The sequence below is a fragment of the Fusarium fujikuroi genome, chromosome FFUJ_chr05, assembly GCF_900079805.1.
Source record: "Fusarium fujikuroi IMI 58289 draft genome, chromosome FFUJ_chr05".
NCBI lineage: Eukaryota > Fungi > Ascomycota > Sordariomycetes > Hypocreales > Nectriaceae > Fusarium > Fusarium fujikuroi.
This window is the reverse complement of record NC_036626.1, coordinates 3272068-3290112: the sequence shown is the minus strand read 5'-3', so window position 1 is coordinate 3290112 and position 18045 is coordinate 3272068. Positions and strand designations below refer to the sequence as shown.

At 49.6% G+C, this 18045-nt stretch overlaps 8 protein-coding genes; 3 read left to right on the top strand and 5 right to left on the bottom strand.

Annotated features, from left to right (window-relative positions):
• Nucleotides 1-241: 241 nt before the first annotated feature.
• FFUJ_07785 (putative ion-transporting P-type ATPase SPF1) lies at nt 242-4301 on the bottom strand (the record flags this gene model as incomplete). XM_023578076.1 has 3 exons in its annotated part: nt 242-773; nt 828-3889; nt 3945-4301. 3 exons carry the CDS (start codon nt 4299-4301, stop codon nt 242-244), a joined length of 3951 nt encoding a protein of 1316 aa, XP_023431037.1.
• Nucleotides 4302-5264: 963 nt separating this feature from the next.
• On the top strand, nt 5265-6233 carry FFUJ_07784 (related to lipase/esterase; the record flags this gene model as incomplete). Its single annotated transcript, XM_023578075.1, has 1 exon — nt 5265-6233. The coding sequence occupies one exon, from the start codon at nt 5265-5267 to the stop codon at nt 6231-6233; it is 969 nt and encodes a 322-aa protein (XP_023431036.1).
• A 91-nt stretch (nt 6234-6324) lies between these two features.
• On the bottom strand, nt 6325-7173 carry FFUJ_07783 (related to pisatin demethylase; the record flags this gene model as incomplete). The annotated part of the gene is made up of 1 exon (XM_023578074.1): nt 6325-7173. One exon carries the CDS (start codon nt 7171-7173, stop codon nt 6325-6327), a length of 849 nt encoding a protein of 282 aa, XP_023431035.1.
• A 198-nt stretch (nt 7174-7371) lies between these two features.
• FFUJ_07782 (related to pisatin demethylase) lies at nt 7372-9125 on the bottom strand (the record flags this gene model as incomplete). XM_023578073.1 has 4 exons in its annotated part: nt 7372-8136; nt 8188-8672; nt 8730-8765; nt 8813-9125. The coding sequence occupies 4 exons, from the start codon at nt 9123-9125 to the stop codon at nt 7372-7374; spliced, it is 1599 nt and encodes a 532-aa protein (XP_023431034.1).
• A 306-nt stretch (nt 9126-9431) lies between these two features.
• On the bottom strand, nt 9432-11015 carry FFUJ_07781 (probable dityrosine transporter; the record flags this gene model as incomplete). The annotated part of the gene is made up of 1 exon (XM_023578071.1): nt 9432-11015. The coding sequence occupies one exon, from the start codon at nt 11013-11015 to the stop codon at nt 9432-9434; it is 1584 nt and encodes a 527-aa protein (XP_023431033.1).
• Nucleotides 11016-12517: 1502 nt separating this feature from the next.
• On the top strand, nt 12518-14821 carry FFUJ_07780 (uncharacterized protein; the record flags this gene model as incomplete). XM_023578070.1 has 6 exons in its annotated part: nt 12518-12688; nt 12743-12859; nt 12911-13747; nt 14141-14189; nt 14252-14301; nt 14360-14821. 6 exons carry the CDS (start codon nt 12518-12520, stop codon nt 14819-14821), a joined length of 1686 nt encoding a protein of 561 aa, XP_023431032.1.
• A 480-nt stretch (nt 14822-15301) lies between these two features.
• FFUJ_07779 (related to mitochondrial intermembrane space protein Mia40) lies at nt 15302-16444 on the bottom strand (the record flags this gene model as incomplete). XM_023578069.1 has 3 exons in its annotated part: nt 15302-15764; nt 15818-16181; nt 16234-16444. The coding sequence occupies 3 exons, from the start codon at nt 16442-16444 to the stop codon at nt 15302-15304; spliced, it is 1038 nt and encodes a 345-aa protein (XP_023431031.1).
• Nucleotides 16445-17090: 646 nt separating this feature from the next.
• Nucleotides 17091-17984, top strand: FFUJ_07778 (related to THI80-thiamin pyrophosphokinase; the record flags this gene model as incomplete). XM_023578068.1 has 3 exons in its annotated part: nt 17091-17223; nt 17280-17350; nt 17406-17984. The coding sequence occupies 3 exons, from the start codon at nt 17091-17093 to the stop codon at nt 17982-17984; spliced, it is 783 nt and encodes a 260-aa protein (XP_023431030.1).
• Between the last annotated feature and the right edge of the window lie 61 nt (nt 17985-18045).

Here is an 18045-nt window from a genome sequence, read left to right as displayed (position 1 = left end):
CCTTTGGCTGTTTAAACGAATGGTCACTTTAGGCCTCAAATGCAATTAAAATAATCGGTTGTGTTCATGATCAAGTCTACCCATCAATAGTATACACCTCCAAATTGGCCGGCTCCTAACTTCCCCAACCTGCCCAACCCTAATAATTTCCTCCTGTCTATGATATAGTATGCTTACTCTAAAGCCTCTCATGAGATCTAAACCAAAATCTCAATCATCTCATTATGATTGAGTAAGACTATTAAGTTCTTCCAGCTCGCCACTCCTCAATCTTTCTTCGTCGCTCCTCGACTTTGCGCTCAAACTCGGCAACCTTCTCGAGTCTCTTCTGCTCCTCTTCCTCGTCCTTCTTCTTCTGGGCGGCGGCGCGGCGAACAGCCTCCCTCTCCAGCTGCTCAGGTCGTCGCTCGGCAATATCGCGAGGTCGGTAATCGCTGAAGAACTTCTTCAAGCTGACCTCGATAAGCCAGCAAGCAGCGTAGTCGATGACCATGACAGCGGTCATGTTGGTCTTGAACTCGTCCGAGAAAGGAACAAGCTTCATACCCTCGTTGATGTCGGGGAAGAGCTCGAGAGCACAGGCAAAAGCAAGTCCGGAGACACCAACGATACCATAGAACATACCCTTGTTCTCGGAGAGAGATTCACGGAAGGGACGGCCTTGATAATTGATGGCGAAGGTGGAGATTTGCTGGATAAGCTGGAGAAGGTAGACGGCAGAGTTGAGCAGAGATGGAGCAAATTCAGCCTCAAGATCAACATCCTCAGAGCGACTACAACATGTTAGCTATTATATCAGAGTCATGTAGAATGGAGTGTTAACTTACGGGGCAAGTCTATCGCAGAGTCGGGCGATGTAGATCAGAGTGACGATGTGAACAGCAAACTGTCCCAGAATCGAGCCGATGATATAAACGTTGAAGATGTTGGGCTGAGGACGTTCCTTGCTAAGGCCCTCGACGACACGAGCGCGAGAAATACTGAGGAAGCAAACCGACATGAGCATACCACTGATGGTATACTGTGTGTCACCAAATTTGATACCCTCAAGATACAAGACGGACAAGGAATAAGCGGTAATAAGACAGTTGAGGGCGAGAATCTTGTACATCTGAATAGTGGCAACAAGAGTGCAACGGCCCTGGCGGATGATGTTGGGGACAGCAACGACGTTTCGGAGTTTGGATGTGAAAGGTGCAGCAACTGAGGCATCGCCAAGTTTGAGAGTAGGGGGCTCGTCATCTCCCAATTCAGCCTCCATCATACCAGACGCAAGCTTGTCAGCGAAACCGGCGGCCTTCTTAGCAGCCTCGCCTTGACGGTTGGCGTGAGGACCAGCATCCATAAGAGCCTGAGCGCCAGGAGAGGTGATGGTTTCGTAATCGAAGCCTTGCGACTTGGCGTATTCCTCGGGGGTGACGTTCTTCTTCTGAGCTTCACGCTCAATAGCCTTCTGAAACTGAGGGTTCTGAGGTCCAGGGGGGTAAAGGTGGGCAATCATAGCAGGGACAGGAGGGTTAGGTTGGTTGAAGCGCTTCATGAGATCACATTGCTTCTGATACATCTCCTTCATCTTGGTGTTTCGGGAATGTTCGGCAATACGAGTGAGATCTTCAGGTGTTCCGTTCAACAGAGCAATACCAATGTGAGCCTGCTTTAAAGCACCGACATCGTTGGTACCGTCACCAGCCATCAGAGTGTAGTAACCCATATCCTTGAGACCAAGAAGAATATCCTCCTTTTGCTTGGGGGAAACACGAGCGTAGACCCAGGTATGACGCAGAATCTCATTCCAGGCAACTTGTCCCTTGAACTTGGCAAGAGCATAACCGGTAACGCAGATATCCTTGGAGCGAATGATCTCGGGGTCAATGGGCTTGGTGGGGTCGACCTTGATGCTGACCTTATCGTCAACACTCTTCCAGACGAGCTTGTCACCGTTGGAGTTATCTTCGGGGGCATCAAGAATAAGGACGTCACGATCGACGATCTCAACCTCACGAGCGACATGTACGGCGGTAAGGGGGTTGTCTCCAGTAATCATGACCACGCGATGGCTGCTCTCGTTCAACATCTGGACAGCCTCTTTGGCATCATCCTTGAGAGGGCAGTGCAGGACGAGGAAACCGGCGAATGTCAAATCAGACTCAACCTTCTCGCGCTTCAGATCATTGATCTTTCCAGAACCAAGCTCAGTATCGATGGTAAGTTGCTTGTAGGCGAGAGCCAGAACACGGGAACCCTTGCGAGTGAAGTACTTATAAGTCTCCTCATAGTCATCGGGGATAACCTTGAGCATCTTCTGGATGGTCTCGGGCGCACCCTTGACGCCAGCGAAAGTACCCTTGATCTTGCGACCAGTCTTGATATCGTTTCCGTGAACCATAGCAACAGAACTTTGGCGCTTGAGGGCAGAAGAGAATTGGAATCGGCGCTTGATCTGAACGGTACCATGTGTGCTTCCAGCCTTATTGGTGCTCATAAGGGTATCGTTGCGACCAAGAGTCCAGCCAAGAGATGTCAGAGTAGCCTTCTCCATGGGGTCACCAACGATATCTCCCTCGTCAAGCTTGACAAGGGCGTGGGCGGTTGCAAGAACCAGCTTGGTCTCGAGAGAAGCCTCTGTGACAGCAGTCATGGTAGAGTGAGCACCATCCTCCTCCTTGGTGTCCTTGATCTCATCTTCGTGTCCAAGAGCCAGACCAGCGATACCCTCTACGACAAGATCCTCGCCAGTCAGGGTACCTGTTTTGTCAAAGCAGGCCACATCAACACGACCAGCGAAAGGAATTCGGAAGGGTTCAGTACAGAAGATAGCCAGCTTAGCCAGAGCTGCCAAACTGGTGTTGACGGCAAGACTAAGCTCCATGGGAAGCTCAGGGGGGACGACACTGGTAACAATCAAGACACAGTCGAGCATGAGCTTAGAGCGCTTGCGATCCTTGCGAACACCCTCATCCCAAACATACCAAGCGGCAGCAATGGCGAAGATCAGAAGGAACAGAATGAAGAAGAGAGCCTCGGCGTTGTTGGCAGATACTCGTTCAGTTGAATAGATCATAGTTCGAACCAGGTTACCCTGGGAAGTCTCAAAACCAGTCTTCATGACGATGGCCATGGCGCCGTTATCCGGGGGAGGTGGAACACCAGAGGAAAGCTTAGGCTTCTCCTGGTCAGGGTTTCCGTGCGTGATCTGGAGAACCTTGGTACCACCCCACAAGAAAGCGTTCTTGTCAAGACCCTCGGCGTCCAGAGGAACATCGGAGGGTCGAAGCTGGATGGAGTCCTTGAGGAGAGGAGTACTCTCGCCGGAAAGCATAGCCTCGTTAACGATAGCGGTACCTTCGACCAAGAGCATATCACAAGCAACACCACTATCCTCCTTGGTTCGGTTGACAGAGGCAAGGTCACCAGGGAGAAGCTCGTCGCTCTGTACCTCGGTCCACTTGCCCAGACGGAACACCCACATATCGTAGGGCTTGATGCTCATGCCACGGAACTCGTTTAGTGTGCGCTGACGCTGCCAGACGACAGTGCTCTCGAACACGACAAGCATGAAGAGAGTAAAGAGCGAATAATACCAGTACTCATCAAGCATCCAAAGCCCAACACAGAAGATCTGGAAGACGAAGAATGGGGCGACTGCGTGCTCCTTGAAAAGCTCGGTGAAGGTGGGAACGGGAATATCGAAAGCGTTCTTGCCATAGTGTTGCTCAATTCGCGATAACTCAGTCTGGGTTTGGATACCCTTGGAAGTCTGAAAGTGGCCGATAGAAGGCTTGGGCTCGACATCGATATCGTACTTGAGGGTAGTGAAAGACTTGGTAGTGGTATCGTAGAGGAATCGCCGCTTCTGGAAGAGGAACGAGGTGTTGAGCTTGCCACCAGCCTGCAACGACGATGTTAGTAATTTGAGTTGTTTCTGAATATCAAAATCTCCCCACCTTATCGCGAACAAGCTTGCAAATCTCGGCGGAACCGGCGTTTGCGATAGGGATGACCTTGATCAACTCCGCACCCTCGATATCCTTAGCCTTAGAGGCCTTGAACTTGCCCTCAAGATCAACACTCCAATGTGTGCTGAGCCAGACAAGAGACTGTAGAGTGATGATAGTTCCAACCCAGACAACAGTCCATTCCTCCGCACCGATGTACTTTTCGTAGAGCTCGGGGCTCAAGTAAAATGCGAAGAAGATGGGCCAGATAATAGTAAAGGGCCAGATGTATGCGTGGAAATGGAATGACAACGGGCGCAGCAGCTCGGCATGCTTGATCTGGGGGTTGTCGACGAGGGGTGCCATGATGGGCGAAAGGGGTCGAGATAGGCGTATCTCGATCTGAGGAGTATTTTCGAGTTTCAACTATATCATTAGATAGAATATTTGACTCTCTTCGAGTGTTTGCGGTTGTTTGCCCGCCGAGTGGCTAAATTTCCCAATTTCTTGGTTGCAACCTGCAAGTCGCGATCTGTACTTTTCGTCGAGGTAATCGATGGGTTAGGCCCACGCCACGCTTAGTACGGTATGGACCGGCGTCTCGGAGCTTGTCATCCACCGATAGCGTCACGTGAGGCCTTACGGCACGCCATTTGTTTCCAAAAGTCTCCATTGCCTTCTCAACAATACCAGTAGCTGCCTAAGCACTTTTTCAGCGGGAGACTTAATTTAGGCTTGATGCTGCACGATTCAGGCCGATGAGGAATTAATGTTTTTGAAAACGCAGCAACAGCAGTTGCATCCCATCGAGACATCAGAGGACAGCCCAGTAACAAGGAAGACACTTAAAGAAATGTCTCAGACCCAAACCTGAATCAGGGCACTATTTTCAATCTCTTGGATCTAATCTTATCAAATCTTATGTCTATGCAGCCAATAACTATAACCCCAGCGCGCTACAGGCATCCCTGAGATCTTTGTGTACAGTAAGCTTGTCTAAACGAGAAACCGTACGAGCCAGCCAATCATACAACCAATCTCTGACATCTTCAACCTCAACCTAATGTGTACTGTGAGTTCATTTTGCTCGTGATGACAAAATCGCTCGGGTCAATGGTTCCGATGGGTGATGTTATTCCCCCATTGCCGACCTTAGACAGGCAATGCCAGAGTTGAACTGCTTTGTACCCCTCACAGCAGCTCAACCTTCAGCCTCGGCATACCATGTAGACTAGATATGTATATAAAGGCCTAAGGAGCCGTAAATGTTCTCTCAAGCCAAAGAGAAAATTCAGCAGCTCACGATTATTACATACCTACTACTTTGTCATGCCTGTTCAATATGATACTGAATTCGCCGAGGCGCTGGCTCTTATCAAATCCGGCCGCCCTCCAGCTCCCCCTGAGACAGCCCTTGAAATGCGTCACAACAACCACGCTCTATTCTTAAAAGTGTTTCCCGAAGCACCCTCTCATGATATCGTTGAACAGACAGATTACTCGGTTGAGAGCTATGATAGCGTACAAATACTCCTTCGCCGGTATGCAACACCAAAGGTCCAGAGAGCGAAAGAACCACAACCTGCAATTCTTGTGATTCACGGCGGTGGCTTTGTCTCGGGTACTGTGGATATATGTGGGGGAACCAATGCCGCTATAGCGCTCGAAATTGAAAGGCCAGTGTTCGCGGTTGATTATCGCCTTGCACCCGAGCATCCCTATCCTGCAGCTGTGGAGGATAGCTTTGCGAGTCTCAAGTATCTTATAGATCACGCAAAGGAGCTAAACATCGACCCATCCCGGATATGCGTGAAAGGTAATAGTGCCGGCGGAGGAATAGCTGTCGGGACTGTACTCATGGCCAGGGACAGGGAGCTCGATCCACCAGTTGCAAAGCTAATGGCCATATATCCTGAGCTGGACGACAGGACCTGCCATCCTCCTGATATCGAGTTTCTTAAGCTCGCCACTTGGACTTCGCAACATAATCAACTCGCATGGAAGGCTTATGTCGGTGAAGATAAGGCTGGGAAGCCAGACGCAGATGTTTCACCCTATGCAGCACCAGCGAGGGCTCGGAACTACAAGGGGCTACCATCTACATATGTGGACGTCGGAACGCTCGACTTATTCAGGGATGAAGATCTTGAGTTTGTGAGAAGGCTATTGGAAGACGATGTTGAGGTCGAGTTTCATCTCTGGCCTGGAGTGCCGCACGTATTTGAGTTCCTTGCGCCTGGTACAAGATGGCATCAGCGTGCTAAAGAAGCACAAAATGACGCCTTAAGAAGGGTTTGAGTTAAGATGGAGGAAAGATACATAGAGATAATAAAAGGCTCCTTCAATTATGTCAATTTCAGCCATCTAGTCTAATCAGTGCGAGTTGGCATCAATGTTTCCCTAGAAAGCGGATAAGGAGCTCTGATATTTTCTCTGGTTGATCCTCAGGAGAGAAATGGCCAGCATCCTCCACAATTATCAGTTCTGATCCAGGAATAGCATTGTGAAGCTTGTGGGCCCAATCAACCACCTGCCACACATCATCGGCACCCCAGATCAACTGCACAGGTAGTTTCTCCAGTTCGCCGAGGCGGGGGGCCACTTCTAACGTGTGCTTCGGATCATAGTGTCGAACTTGATGCTCAAACAGACTAGATTGTCCAATGGGTCCTGAGATATAGTCCAGATATGTATTGAGACTTGACTTCTCAAGCTTATCTGGGTTCTTGACGGCGGATAACAGCCATTCTCTGAAGTGAGCTCGATGTTGGTCGCTGCCTGTCTTAATCAGGGCTTCAAGGCCATTCTGCATTTGCTGTTTGGTTCGCTTCGAGGGGTAGCTATCGAAGCTTACGACGTCGATCAGAGTTAGGGACAAAACCCTCTCAGGCGAGAATATAGAGAAGCGCTGTGCGATACCGCCCCCAATATCATGGGCAATGATATGAGTCTTCTCCAAACCCCAAAGCTCCAAGAGGCCCTCTAGGATTGCGACTTGACCTGTCATTGAAGTGTCAACGACTGAGTCCCATGGGCGTTCTGAAAGGCCGAAGCCAAGAAGGTCAAAGACGTGGACCTTGTAGCCACCATCAACAAGCTTTGGGACAATGTTGCGCCAAATGAGGGATGAGGACGGTGTGCCGTGGATAAGAACGACTGGCTTTCCAGTGCCGTAAACGCCATAAGCGACACGGCTTCCCTTGATCAGGGCGTTCTCTGTGACGATTGGTATCACCATTGTGGTTCCATGAATTTGTATGCTTGAAAAGCGATCCAAAAGCCATCTCTTGGGTACTTATAGAAATGCATTAATAATGCGGAGTATGTCGACTGAAGGGCGTACCTGGAGTCAGATGGCAGATGTGATGGAGCCGACACACCAGCAACCCTTCCAGACGGGCATCATAGTGAAAAACAAACCGCAAGGATTGAACACTCATTCTTCGACTGATGTTAACTCCGCGTCTCGTTCAATGAAGCGGGCTTTGACCCCTATCAGCATTGACAAGAAATACGAGCGATTCTTGTCTTCGGGAGGCAAGTCGACCTCGATCTTAAACTCCTTCACCAAAGCGGGAACGGTTTTAAAGACTACCAACTCTGCTAAATGTCGTCCCGGACATGATCGAGAGCCGCCGCCCCAGCTGAGATTGACACGTTCCATTGCACGTGCTGCGTCAGGATCTGCAGTCAACCAACGGGCTGGGTTGAACATATCCGAATCCGACCCAAAGATATCTGGATTCCGATGTAGAGCTACGGGATTGCAGCCCACAGTTGTGTTTGGTGGGAAATGGTAGCCATGGAGATGAAGACCTTCTGAAGGAACCTTGCGCGGCAATGACATGCTGATGACGGGATACAGCCGCTTGGCTTCCTTGATGAGCGATTGCGTCTCTGGTAAGCGTGGTGCAGTGGAGTATTCGGCGGGATTACTTGTCTCAAGGATCTCAAGAGATACTTGTTCCTGAACCTCTTCGTTTGAGCCAAGTAGCGCAAAGATCGAGGTAAGTGTTGATGCCATGGTCTCATGCCCAGCACCGAAGTTGGTCACAGCCATTTTGCGAAGGTAAATTTCTGTAAAGTTAGGCTTCTTTCTGTGCAGATGGATCAAATCTGCTAGGAGATCTTTGCGACTATCTTTATTGAGCTTGGACTTCGTGGCTGCGTTGACACGTCTTGAAACTCTTTTACCGACATCCTATGCAAATCAGCACCGCAACCTTTTACGATATCGGCGAGATTATCTCACCGGAAAGAATGGCCGGAAGTTCTTTGGCGGTTGGAAGTTTACGCCCCAAATTGTACTGAAGAGTCGCCCGATCGACTTGTGTAAGAACTCCAACTTAGCGGCCATCGGGAACAAACCAAAGACACTCTTTCGTCTCCAGCCATGGTATGCGTGAGCACCAGAGCCATTATCAGTACCATTCTTTAGCATTCCTGGCGACCAGGATAGCACGACAGCACCAAGGCATTCGACGGCGATGATGTGCATCCACTCATTGAGTTCAACCTGAGCACCGTTCAATGTCTTTAGCTTGGCGATAGAGCGTGCAAGAACCTCATCAATTGCAGCTTCATACTGAATCAGATTGGAGGTCTGGTACACAGGCCCAATGAGTCGGCGCTGAAGACGGTAGCGTCTCACATCTCGCTCTGATAGAAGATCGAGATTATCTTGGAATTCGGGGTTGAGATGCCAATCAATGTGAGGTTTGCTCAAGGCAGTTGCCACTATACATGGATGTCAGTTCTCGCTCTGCTATTTTATGTGAATAATTTGGTATTTACAGTAAAAGTCGGACTTTTCATAGCCACTCCCACTACCTGGTGAAACTGTCAGTCGACAGTTGTGTATGAGGTGAGACACGAACTGTAAATGGCATGAAAAGCCTCTTTGCTATTGAACCATACTTCATTAGGACCAACACGCACAACAGGTCCGTATTTTCTATGAAGCGTCTTCCCAAGATATGCCATACGCCCCATTCGAGCATTATATGCATGCCAGAAGCTTGAAATCGCTGCCAGTCTTGGTCCAGGAACACGGGCCAGAGGATGGAAAGATACCCTGTAGATGGCGATAGTGATCGTCAAGATGAATAACGAGAAAACTATTCGCGAGAGGACCTGGGCCAAGAAACTGCCGAGCGATTGGATCCCGGTGAAAAAATAAGAGAAAGGCATTGTGTTAAGGGCGAATCATCGCAACGGGCGGGACTGACAAGATCCAATGTGACACCATTCAGTTGGAAGGTCAAATTTTGCAGGTGTAAAAAGATGAGCGTCAAAGAGGTAATCCCCACATTCTCGGCAATAGTAACCTCGACACTCTCATTACCAACAAATCATTTGACCCTTAAATTAAAGATAAATCATTCTATTAAAATGTGTCTCTGTTGATAACCAGTCTGATCGAGACTCTACGTTGTATTCCATGTATCAGATCCCTGCATTGGGTGCTCGTTGCTTCTTAGCAAACTCTATTCAACTTCACTCTTGGGCATCCTCGGCCTTTTGTTTCTTCTCTTCTTTCACTCTCAACTCGTCCCGCCATTTAACTCCACGTACCATGACAGTGATCAAAATAGGGCACCCTAGGACATAGAGTCCTCCAACGAGGGTGAAAGCCCAGCCAGTACCCATGGCATCAATCATGGGCACAATCGCTGCACTGGCTCCCGCCCCAACCAAGCAACGCGTCAGGTTATTCGCAGCGCTTGCCGTGCCAGCCTTCCTGGGATGGATGTCAATCAGCAGCGAATTGACTGTATTGTTAAAGCCAACGACTCCTACGCCCAAGATTCCACTCAGCACGCACGGGACAGCAATATGAGCCCGGGCATGAACGGCCCATCCCCAACAGACGAGCGTAGCAGCTGCGAGCATCAGGAGAGGAAAGCCGATTTCCAGACGAGCACGCTCAATTGGAAAACCGGATAGGTCTTGCTGCTTACTTCGCTCGTATGGGATGCCCTGTTTCTCGCAATGCCGCTTAAAGTTGCGATTTGTAAAAGCACCCACGATGAATGCTGCAATGACTGATCCAGCTGCCATGGGGAGGAAGGTTAGTCCAATCTCAAGTTCGTTGTAGCCATATATCTCCTTGAATAGCGTGGGCATGGCGGTGGCTATGCAGTAGAATCCTGCGAAGCAGATACTGCTGAAGCCGAGAAGGAAACCGGTTTCTTTCTCAAACAACATCAAAATCGAGTCGAGGACATTGGGGAACTTGAACTTGAACTTCTTGACGGTCGAAGCTCGTGAGCCTTGTCGACTCAGACCGTTCTTCTCCGACTCAGACCGCTTCCGTCGGGATACAAGAATCTGCCATACTGAACGGTACACCAAAGGCGCTTTGATACTGCCATCTCCGACGATCTCACGGCATGTTTCTGGGTAAAACAAAGCGAGAAGAACGATGGCTACACCGGCGAAGATGGCGAGAAACCAGAAAATTGACCTCCAGCCTAGAAACTCTGCGAGCACGCCACCTATAATTGGACCTAGCGATGGACCCAGCACAGATGGAACAGCTGTCAGACCAATGTACTGACCTCTTTCGGCTGAGGTGACAACATCAGCCACAACAGCGAAGCATAGCGCAACAGTGCTAGCAGATCCAGCAGATTGAAGACATCGAAGACCCAGCAGAGCACCATAGCTAGGAGCCAGAGCAAGACCAATGTTGGCTGCTATGTAAATGGTAAAGCATACCAGGTACGCAGGTCTTCTTCCACCACTGTCAGCTAGTGAGCCAATGAACATGGGTGTTATACCCTGGAAGATCATGTAAGTCGTGACAGTAAGGTTGATCTGGGATGTGGTCACGCCCAAGTCGTTGGCTATAGCGGGTAGGGCAGGGAAGTATATCTGGGCTGTCATTGGTGAAAAGAGGGCCGTCGAAGCAGCAGCCAGAACAATGAGACGCTTCTGCCATAGTGAGAAGCTTGAATAAGGAGCATCTGGGACTTCAATTTCCGCATTGGATTGTTTTTCGGGATCATGGTCTGATACGCGAGTGTGAGTGCTCTCGCTATCGCCAATATGGTCGTCGTCTTGTTTCGGTGCACTCATCTTCCAATAACTCTTCAAGTTTTACTGAAGAGACAAAACAATGTCATTTTAGTCATTGAAAAAACGAAGAATTAGTGACATTAAGAAGAAATAAATAACGATCTGAGAAGCAGGGTAGAATGCTAGAATTTGATTCTGTTTGGATCGCAAGTGCTAGAATCCACATCTTTCGGTGCCGACTCGGCACCAGCCTTTGAGGGTGTGCTCTGCAGCAAATCAACCACTACTTTGTAGTACAACTTGCCTTACGATTGGTCGGAGAAATTGATCTGGAGACTCGCTAATGGAGACTGACGATATTATTTCCGGTATAAGTTGTGTCAGTTGGCGGCTGGTTGTAAGACGGCACTCTTCTCCGACTCCGACTGCGGGATGACTCAACTTGTTGGATAAGTATCGAAGGTGGATATCTTTTTAGAGGTTTGAATTGTTGAGCAAAGGCATAAACACAGTGTCTTATTCCTGGAAATCCCAGACTGTTGGGCAAGCTTGAAGTCATACATGGTCTTCACCGTGCTGGGTCGATGCAGGCGGTGTAACAAGCTGATCGAATCACTATCTTACCTTTCTGCGAAGCCAATTATTCAGCCTGCTTCAAGTCGATAATGGTTCAATGCATCTTGATGATGTTTCAACCAACAGGACTTGGCGCTGCATTGGAGTTAGGAACGAGTGAGGCAGACTATAACTAACCTCAGTCTAAGTTCTGGGCGTGACCATTGCAACAATTCGAGGGTTACAGCATGTCACGAAGCGCCCCGAGTATGTTATCTAGGACTTCATGTCCATTCGAAGACGCAAGATTCTTCGAGCTTCCATCATCTAGGAAAGCTGAGATATTGGTGGTCTGAACTTCTTCAAGAGAGGCAAAACGTCTAACTACTATCCTGAAAAGCACAAGATTTAGGTAATTGCAGTACAAATTAGCAAAATTCATGATAGAATTAGAGGGCCTTCGGACTATAGTCTCGTCTTTGACATCTTGGTTGACTATTAGAAGTCTCATTCTCCCGGATGCCCCATTCTTGATGATCGCAGGGCTCCACTTTGATAAGCCAGATGGTGTTGAGGGTACGTTCATAATCAGATACGGCATGATTCTCAGAACCTGTGACTTCGATCGATACGGGGGAAAGGAATTCCACCGTAGGATACAGGATTTTGAGGTCTCGAGGTTTGTGGTGAAGCTTCACGTTGATGCTGAGGCATATCGTCAATTATTGTTAGTAATTGCCCGCGGAAAACTATCGGCGCTAGAACTTGAGACCGCCGCGGAAACCACCTTGACTATCTATCTATACTCAAATTGTAAGGTCATCATCACTGTAAATACCGCTCATCAGTGAAATAATACCTCAGGTCCGTGATTCAACTGAAGCAGAAGAAGTATAAAGTCGAGCAGACGCTTCTCAGTGTGCTCGACATCACTCCCCGCACTGCTGGATTTGCCCCACGTTGAACACTTTGATCATAGAGCCAAAGTGACTCAGAAGCTCTTCAAGATGGACTATTCACTGGAGAATCATAAGACATATACCGGAAAGCACGTCTCAGAGCTTCCTACACCATCCCTGGTTGTCAATCTGCCTGTTCTCAAGACGAATGTCGAGACGTTACATCGCGATGTTGAGAAGCTCGGCATTGGCTTTAGACCTCATGTCAAGACATTGAAGGTATATTGCGCCTATAAAATTTGAGATATTATGGACTAACTCGGTGTTCTACAGTCTCTTGAGGTGACACGGTTAATGATGGCGGATGGGAAATACAGAGGAATCATTGCCTCCACCATCCCTGAGATCCAAGGTGCTTTACCCCTGGTGAAAGAGGGCCTCTTGGAAGAGGTGAGTTTCACCGAAGATCTACGAAGATGACAAGCACTGAATATTCCGCAGTGTCTCTACGGTCTACCTGTCTATCCTGGTATCCTGCCAAGGTTGGTTGAGTTGCGAAGATCACTACGTATCATGCTCATGGTCGACAATGAGCAACAGGTTGATTTCCTCGAAAAGTCGGCTTCAAGCAAGCAGCCCTGGGATGTCTTTGTCAAGCTCGATGTGGGATCGCGCCGGGCAGGCGTTGAAGCCAACAGTGCTGCACTGAACAGCTTGGTAGAGCGTGCACAGAAGTCGTCTGCCATTAGTATCTACGGATTCTACTGTCACGCAGGTCATTCGTATGGAGGTCGGTCGCGGGACGAGGCTGAGAAGACGCTCAACATAGAAGTGTCGAGCGTCTTAGCCGCGGCCAAGCTTCTGCCCTCTGATCACCAGCTTGTCATCTCCGTCGGCAGCACACCAACAGCGCATGTCGTCGAAAGCCTCAAGGCATCAATGCCAGAGAACATCAAGCTGGAGCTCCACGCAGGCAATTTCCCCTGCAACGATCTCCAGCAAGTGTCAACTGGCCTTGTGACAGAGACACAGCAATCCGTGTCTGTAGCCGCCGAAGTATGTAGCGTGTACCCGGAGAGGAACGAAGCGCTCGTCAACGCAGGTGTGATCGCGCTGTCGCGTGAGGCCAGCGCCTTTAGCGGATTCGGCCGAGTGGTGGGCAGTCCGGCGTGGGGTGTGGTCCGATTGTCGCAGGAGCATGGGATCCTTGGGACGAGCGAGGGACGAAAGGTCGATGAGGATTTCGAGGTCGGGCAAAAGATTCAGCTGTGGTGCAATCACGCTTGTATAGCCGCGGCTGCGTTTTACGTGTATTATGTTGTTGATGAGCAGGGCATTGTGAGGGACACATGGATTCCTTGGAAGGGGTGGTAGGGATTCTAGGGAATAAGCAAGTCATCAATTAATCGACTATCACTGGAACTTGATCAGCATCAGCAAAGAATTGGCTCTTCTGATTCGCTACCCCAGCTCCTGTTCCTGACTCCAATTTCTCCCGAGCCAAGGGAAATCCTGCTTCCTTGTTGAAGGAGAGCGTCTAAGTGGGTCTCGAGCCGCATACGTCATCGGCGGATTGCGGAAGCTCAGGTTCAAAAGGTGCGGGCTTCATGATCTGCGTCACATGAAGAGCCATCTTCTCTCCTCCATCTTTTCCTCGGCCACGATACTCTTTGGTTCCTCTCGATCAAATTTGCCCTTTGCCACAAACACAACAGGATAATACATCCCCAGCAACTCAAGTCTACTCTTTTATCCCCCTCTCTACCCCGCCTTACCATCAGTAAGTATACACGTCACTGTAGCGTATTTGTGCCCAACATCAGATCACTAACTTTATCATAGTGTCTTACGCCGACGTTGCTGCCAGTGGCCCCAAGCAGAGCCCCGAGGAGGTGAGTTACTTTCCATCCAGCATCATGTGTCTGCGACCCCTCTTGCTAACCCCTCCAGGCTGCTGCCCCTCAACCTCCTCAGGTCATCACTGACGAGTCCGCCTCCACCGCCTCTTTGGTCGATGTTGATATGCCTAGCGTGCACACTGTCCCCAACGACTTCCTTGAGCAGGAGATCAAGACAGAGACCCAGGCTGCTCGCGTAGAGCGAGAAGAGGAGGCCCGCGAGGAGAAGCGAAAGCGTGACGAGGCTGCCGCCAAAGCCAAGAGCGCCGACAACTGGCTCATCCAACAATTCTCTCGCCTGTCAGACGGAAGTGCTACTGGCCTTGTTATTGCCAACTTTGCTACCGTTGTTGGTCTGGGAGCATACCTTGGCTACAAGGGTTGGGGTCTCTACGAGAAGGGCAAGCTTGACTGGAAGGCCGTCACTCTCGGTGCTGGTATCCTCGCTGGTGTGACAGCTGCCGAGGGTGCTGTTGGACGATATCTGTACAAGGGCAAGAAGGGCGGCAACTAAGAGTCGAGCGGCGATGATACCCTAAAACGACGCAATTGCCGATGTGCCTGACGGGCCACGGTCTTCTTGAGGCCTAAAGCATCTAAACAGATAAATCCTTGCCTTGTAATTGCTGAACGCTGAAAGGAACGAACGTTTTTGATGGATGATATGATATAGTTCTTTGTTTTACTGCATTTTCACTTTGTTTCATAATTCTCTACTCTGGCTGATACCAGGCTACTACTCATCTCTTTCGTTTGGGGGCATAAGAATTGATACCTATGTTCAACAATCCCATTCTCAAATCAAACTTCGCAAAAGTTGTTTGGAGATACCAATAACCAAAGCATTGAGATGTGATCGTATCTATTAATTTCGTGGCTTCTGTCCCTTCTCATCAGACAGCGTTGGTACAGATGGACACTCGCCCATATCAAGATCCTAAATATTTTACAAAATGTTGTTCTTCTCCCTAGCAGCGCCAATATTTTACACCTTCTACTGCTTCTTCTCCGCCTTCTTCTTGGCTTCCCTCTCCTGCTCAATAATCTTGATCTCAGCATTGGCAGCAGTAGCATCATGCGCTTGTGAAGGCTCAACGAAAACCTCCTTTACAGGGACCTCGGACTTGTGCATATCCTGCCACAACTCTGGGTTATGCGGCTTCTCTATGGGGGTAGCGACATCCTGGACCTTTCGCGAACCGTTAGCGAGGGTTTCCTTCTCGGCTTCGTTGGAAGTCGCTCGGGAAGGAGCTTTTTGATCGGGCTCAGCTGCGGCAGAGGAATCTCCGGGGAGAGACTTGGAGTCGGTAGCGGGTGCCTTGTCGGTAGCAGGAGCCTTGCGAGCGTCGGGGGCGGGCTGCTCATCGCCAAAATCGGGAGTGGGAGCACCCTCCTCGTCATCGGCGAGCTCGGCGCCGTAGATTTCTGGGTATTTCTTAAAGCACTCTTGCATGCCCCTGTTGCTGAGTTAGCAAGCTATGAAACAAGACCAGGGTCCGATATAACGTACTGGAACTTCTCGATACAGTCCATACCTTTGGGCTCCTCGGTCGAGTACACAAAGCAGCTGAACGCAGTCTTGAACTCCTCGCCGCAGGGGCCGTCGGCCATACCACCCAAGCAAGGGCAATCCCAGTTGATCTCTCCAGTCTCGGGGTTGAAAGCGCCTTGCTGGTCGGCCTCCTCTTCTAAGGCAGCAGGTGATCCATCGGCGGCAGCGGCTTGAGTGTTGGATTGTTGAGGCTTGGAGGGCTTTGATGAGTCGGCGGGCTTCTCGCTCTTGGCCTTGATCTGTTTGCGCTTCTCCTCGAGGACAGAGTCGACAGTGGGGAGGTCATCGTCGGAAAAGGCAGCGGGTGCGGGAACCGTTTTTGCTGTTCTATATTAGTCGTATAATCTCGAATTCTGAGCATCATTGCAACGCACAGATAGCCTCATCAGCGAAGATGGGGCTTGTGTTATAGTAATAGACAGCACCGAAAGCCAGACCCAATCGTGCCACAGAGCTCTTCCATGATCGGGACTTGTCGGCGGGAGTTGCTGTCGAGTTAAATCGTCGAGGGGCAGCGCGGATCGTGTTCGAGCGCAGGCTGGCAATTACAGGCCTCGAGGCCGATCGCATAGTGGTGCGATACATTTTGAATTACAGAAGTCGACAAAGGAGCGAAGGTCAATACAGAAAATCAAGAATACAAGAGGAATTGGTCAGCAATGGTGGAGCATCGAAATCTTGGAGTATGATGCTTGGAAATACTTGGCCCTGGTCTCCGAGATGCCGGCCGGTTGCGTGAAAAAAGTGTAACCGTAATTTAACCGTCCGTACTCTTTATCTGATAACAGCCTTATCGCACCATGACGTTCCCCCACCATCGGCTTCTACCTAACTATTGGATCCAGGCGGTGCGCATTCATTCCTGATCATATGAGCTGCTTCTATACCCTCATAGGGCTTAACGTGCAGGCTGCGTCTAGATCTCTTTTTGACTTTCGACCTAGATTGTGGCTGTTAAAGTAGACCAAAGTTTGTTTTGTCAAACAAGTTGGTACAAGTGAATCAGCAGAAGACAAAGGAAAGAAAGGGAGAAAGCTGTCGCACAGGAATCGAGGGGAAGTTTCTCGAGCTAGACATTGTCTCGCCATTTCTCAGGGAGAGGAAAAAGCAAAATCATTCTTGACCTAACAACTTGCGAATATCACCCAAGGGACACGACAATTTAGATCACATCAACTTCATCTTTTTCTACCCATTGCAAGTCGCATACTAACCAAAGATATCCTCAGTCATGGCGTCCAAATCTTTCGAATGGCGTCCGGCAAAGCTGCTCCAGGACTATAACATAGGCCAGGACTTTGCGCTGCTCATTCTAAACCAGCCGTTGAAGAACGGCGTCAATTTGCGCAAGCTCTGGAAGAACTGTACGTAGCTTGACATGCTGCTCTTGCGGTCTCAGTGCCTAACGTCCATTTCACAGCTTCTGTGAGAGTAGCCGCCGATGGTGGAGCGAATCGCCTACACAAGCTGTCGTCTTTCCACGGAAAATACGTACGTTGCGATACTGCTCGTGGACGATAATGTTAAATGGTTGCTAATCCTACAGTCTAACCTGCAACTCATCATTGGCGACCTCGACTCTCTCACCCCACAAGTCCGCGATTTCTACTCGTCGCAACCCTCCCCTGCGACAGTCATCCACGACGCTGACCAAGAGTCGACCGACTTTGCAAAGGCTATCAACTGGATTCGCAAGGAACACCCCGAAGGCATCGACATCGTCGCACTTGGAGGCATTGGGGGCCGAGTCGACCAGGGTCTTTCTCAGCTTCACCACCTGTACCTCTTCCAAAACGACCCCGATTATGCGACCGGTCGACTGTTTCTACTTTCCGGCTCAAGTTTGACATTCCTGCTCAAGGCTGGTAGTCATCAGATCCAGGTTCGCGAGGAGGGAGAGGAAGATGCCTTCGGCAAGCATGTTGGTATCATTCCTCTCAAGGAGGCTGCCAACATCACGACAAAGGGCTTCGAGTGGGATGTCGAGAACTGGCATACTGAGATTGGTGGCAAGTTGAGTACTAGCAATCATATCCTGCCCGAGTCTCAGGTTGTTTCAGTGACGACGGACAAGGATGTGCTGTTCACAGTAGCACTCAAAGAAGGGGACGGCGATGACGAATAGCATAGTGCTTCAACAAAGAACATGTTGACTTGGCGTGGTATGATACAAGCAAAAAGACAAC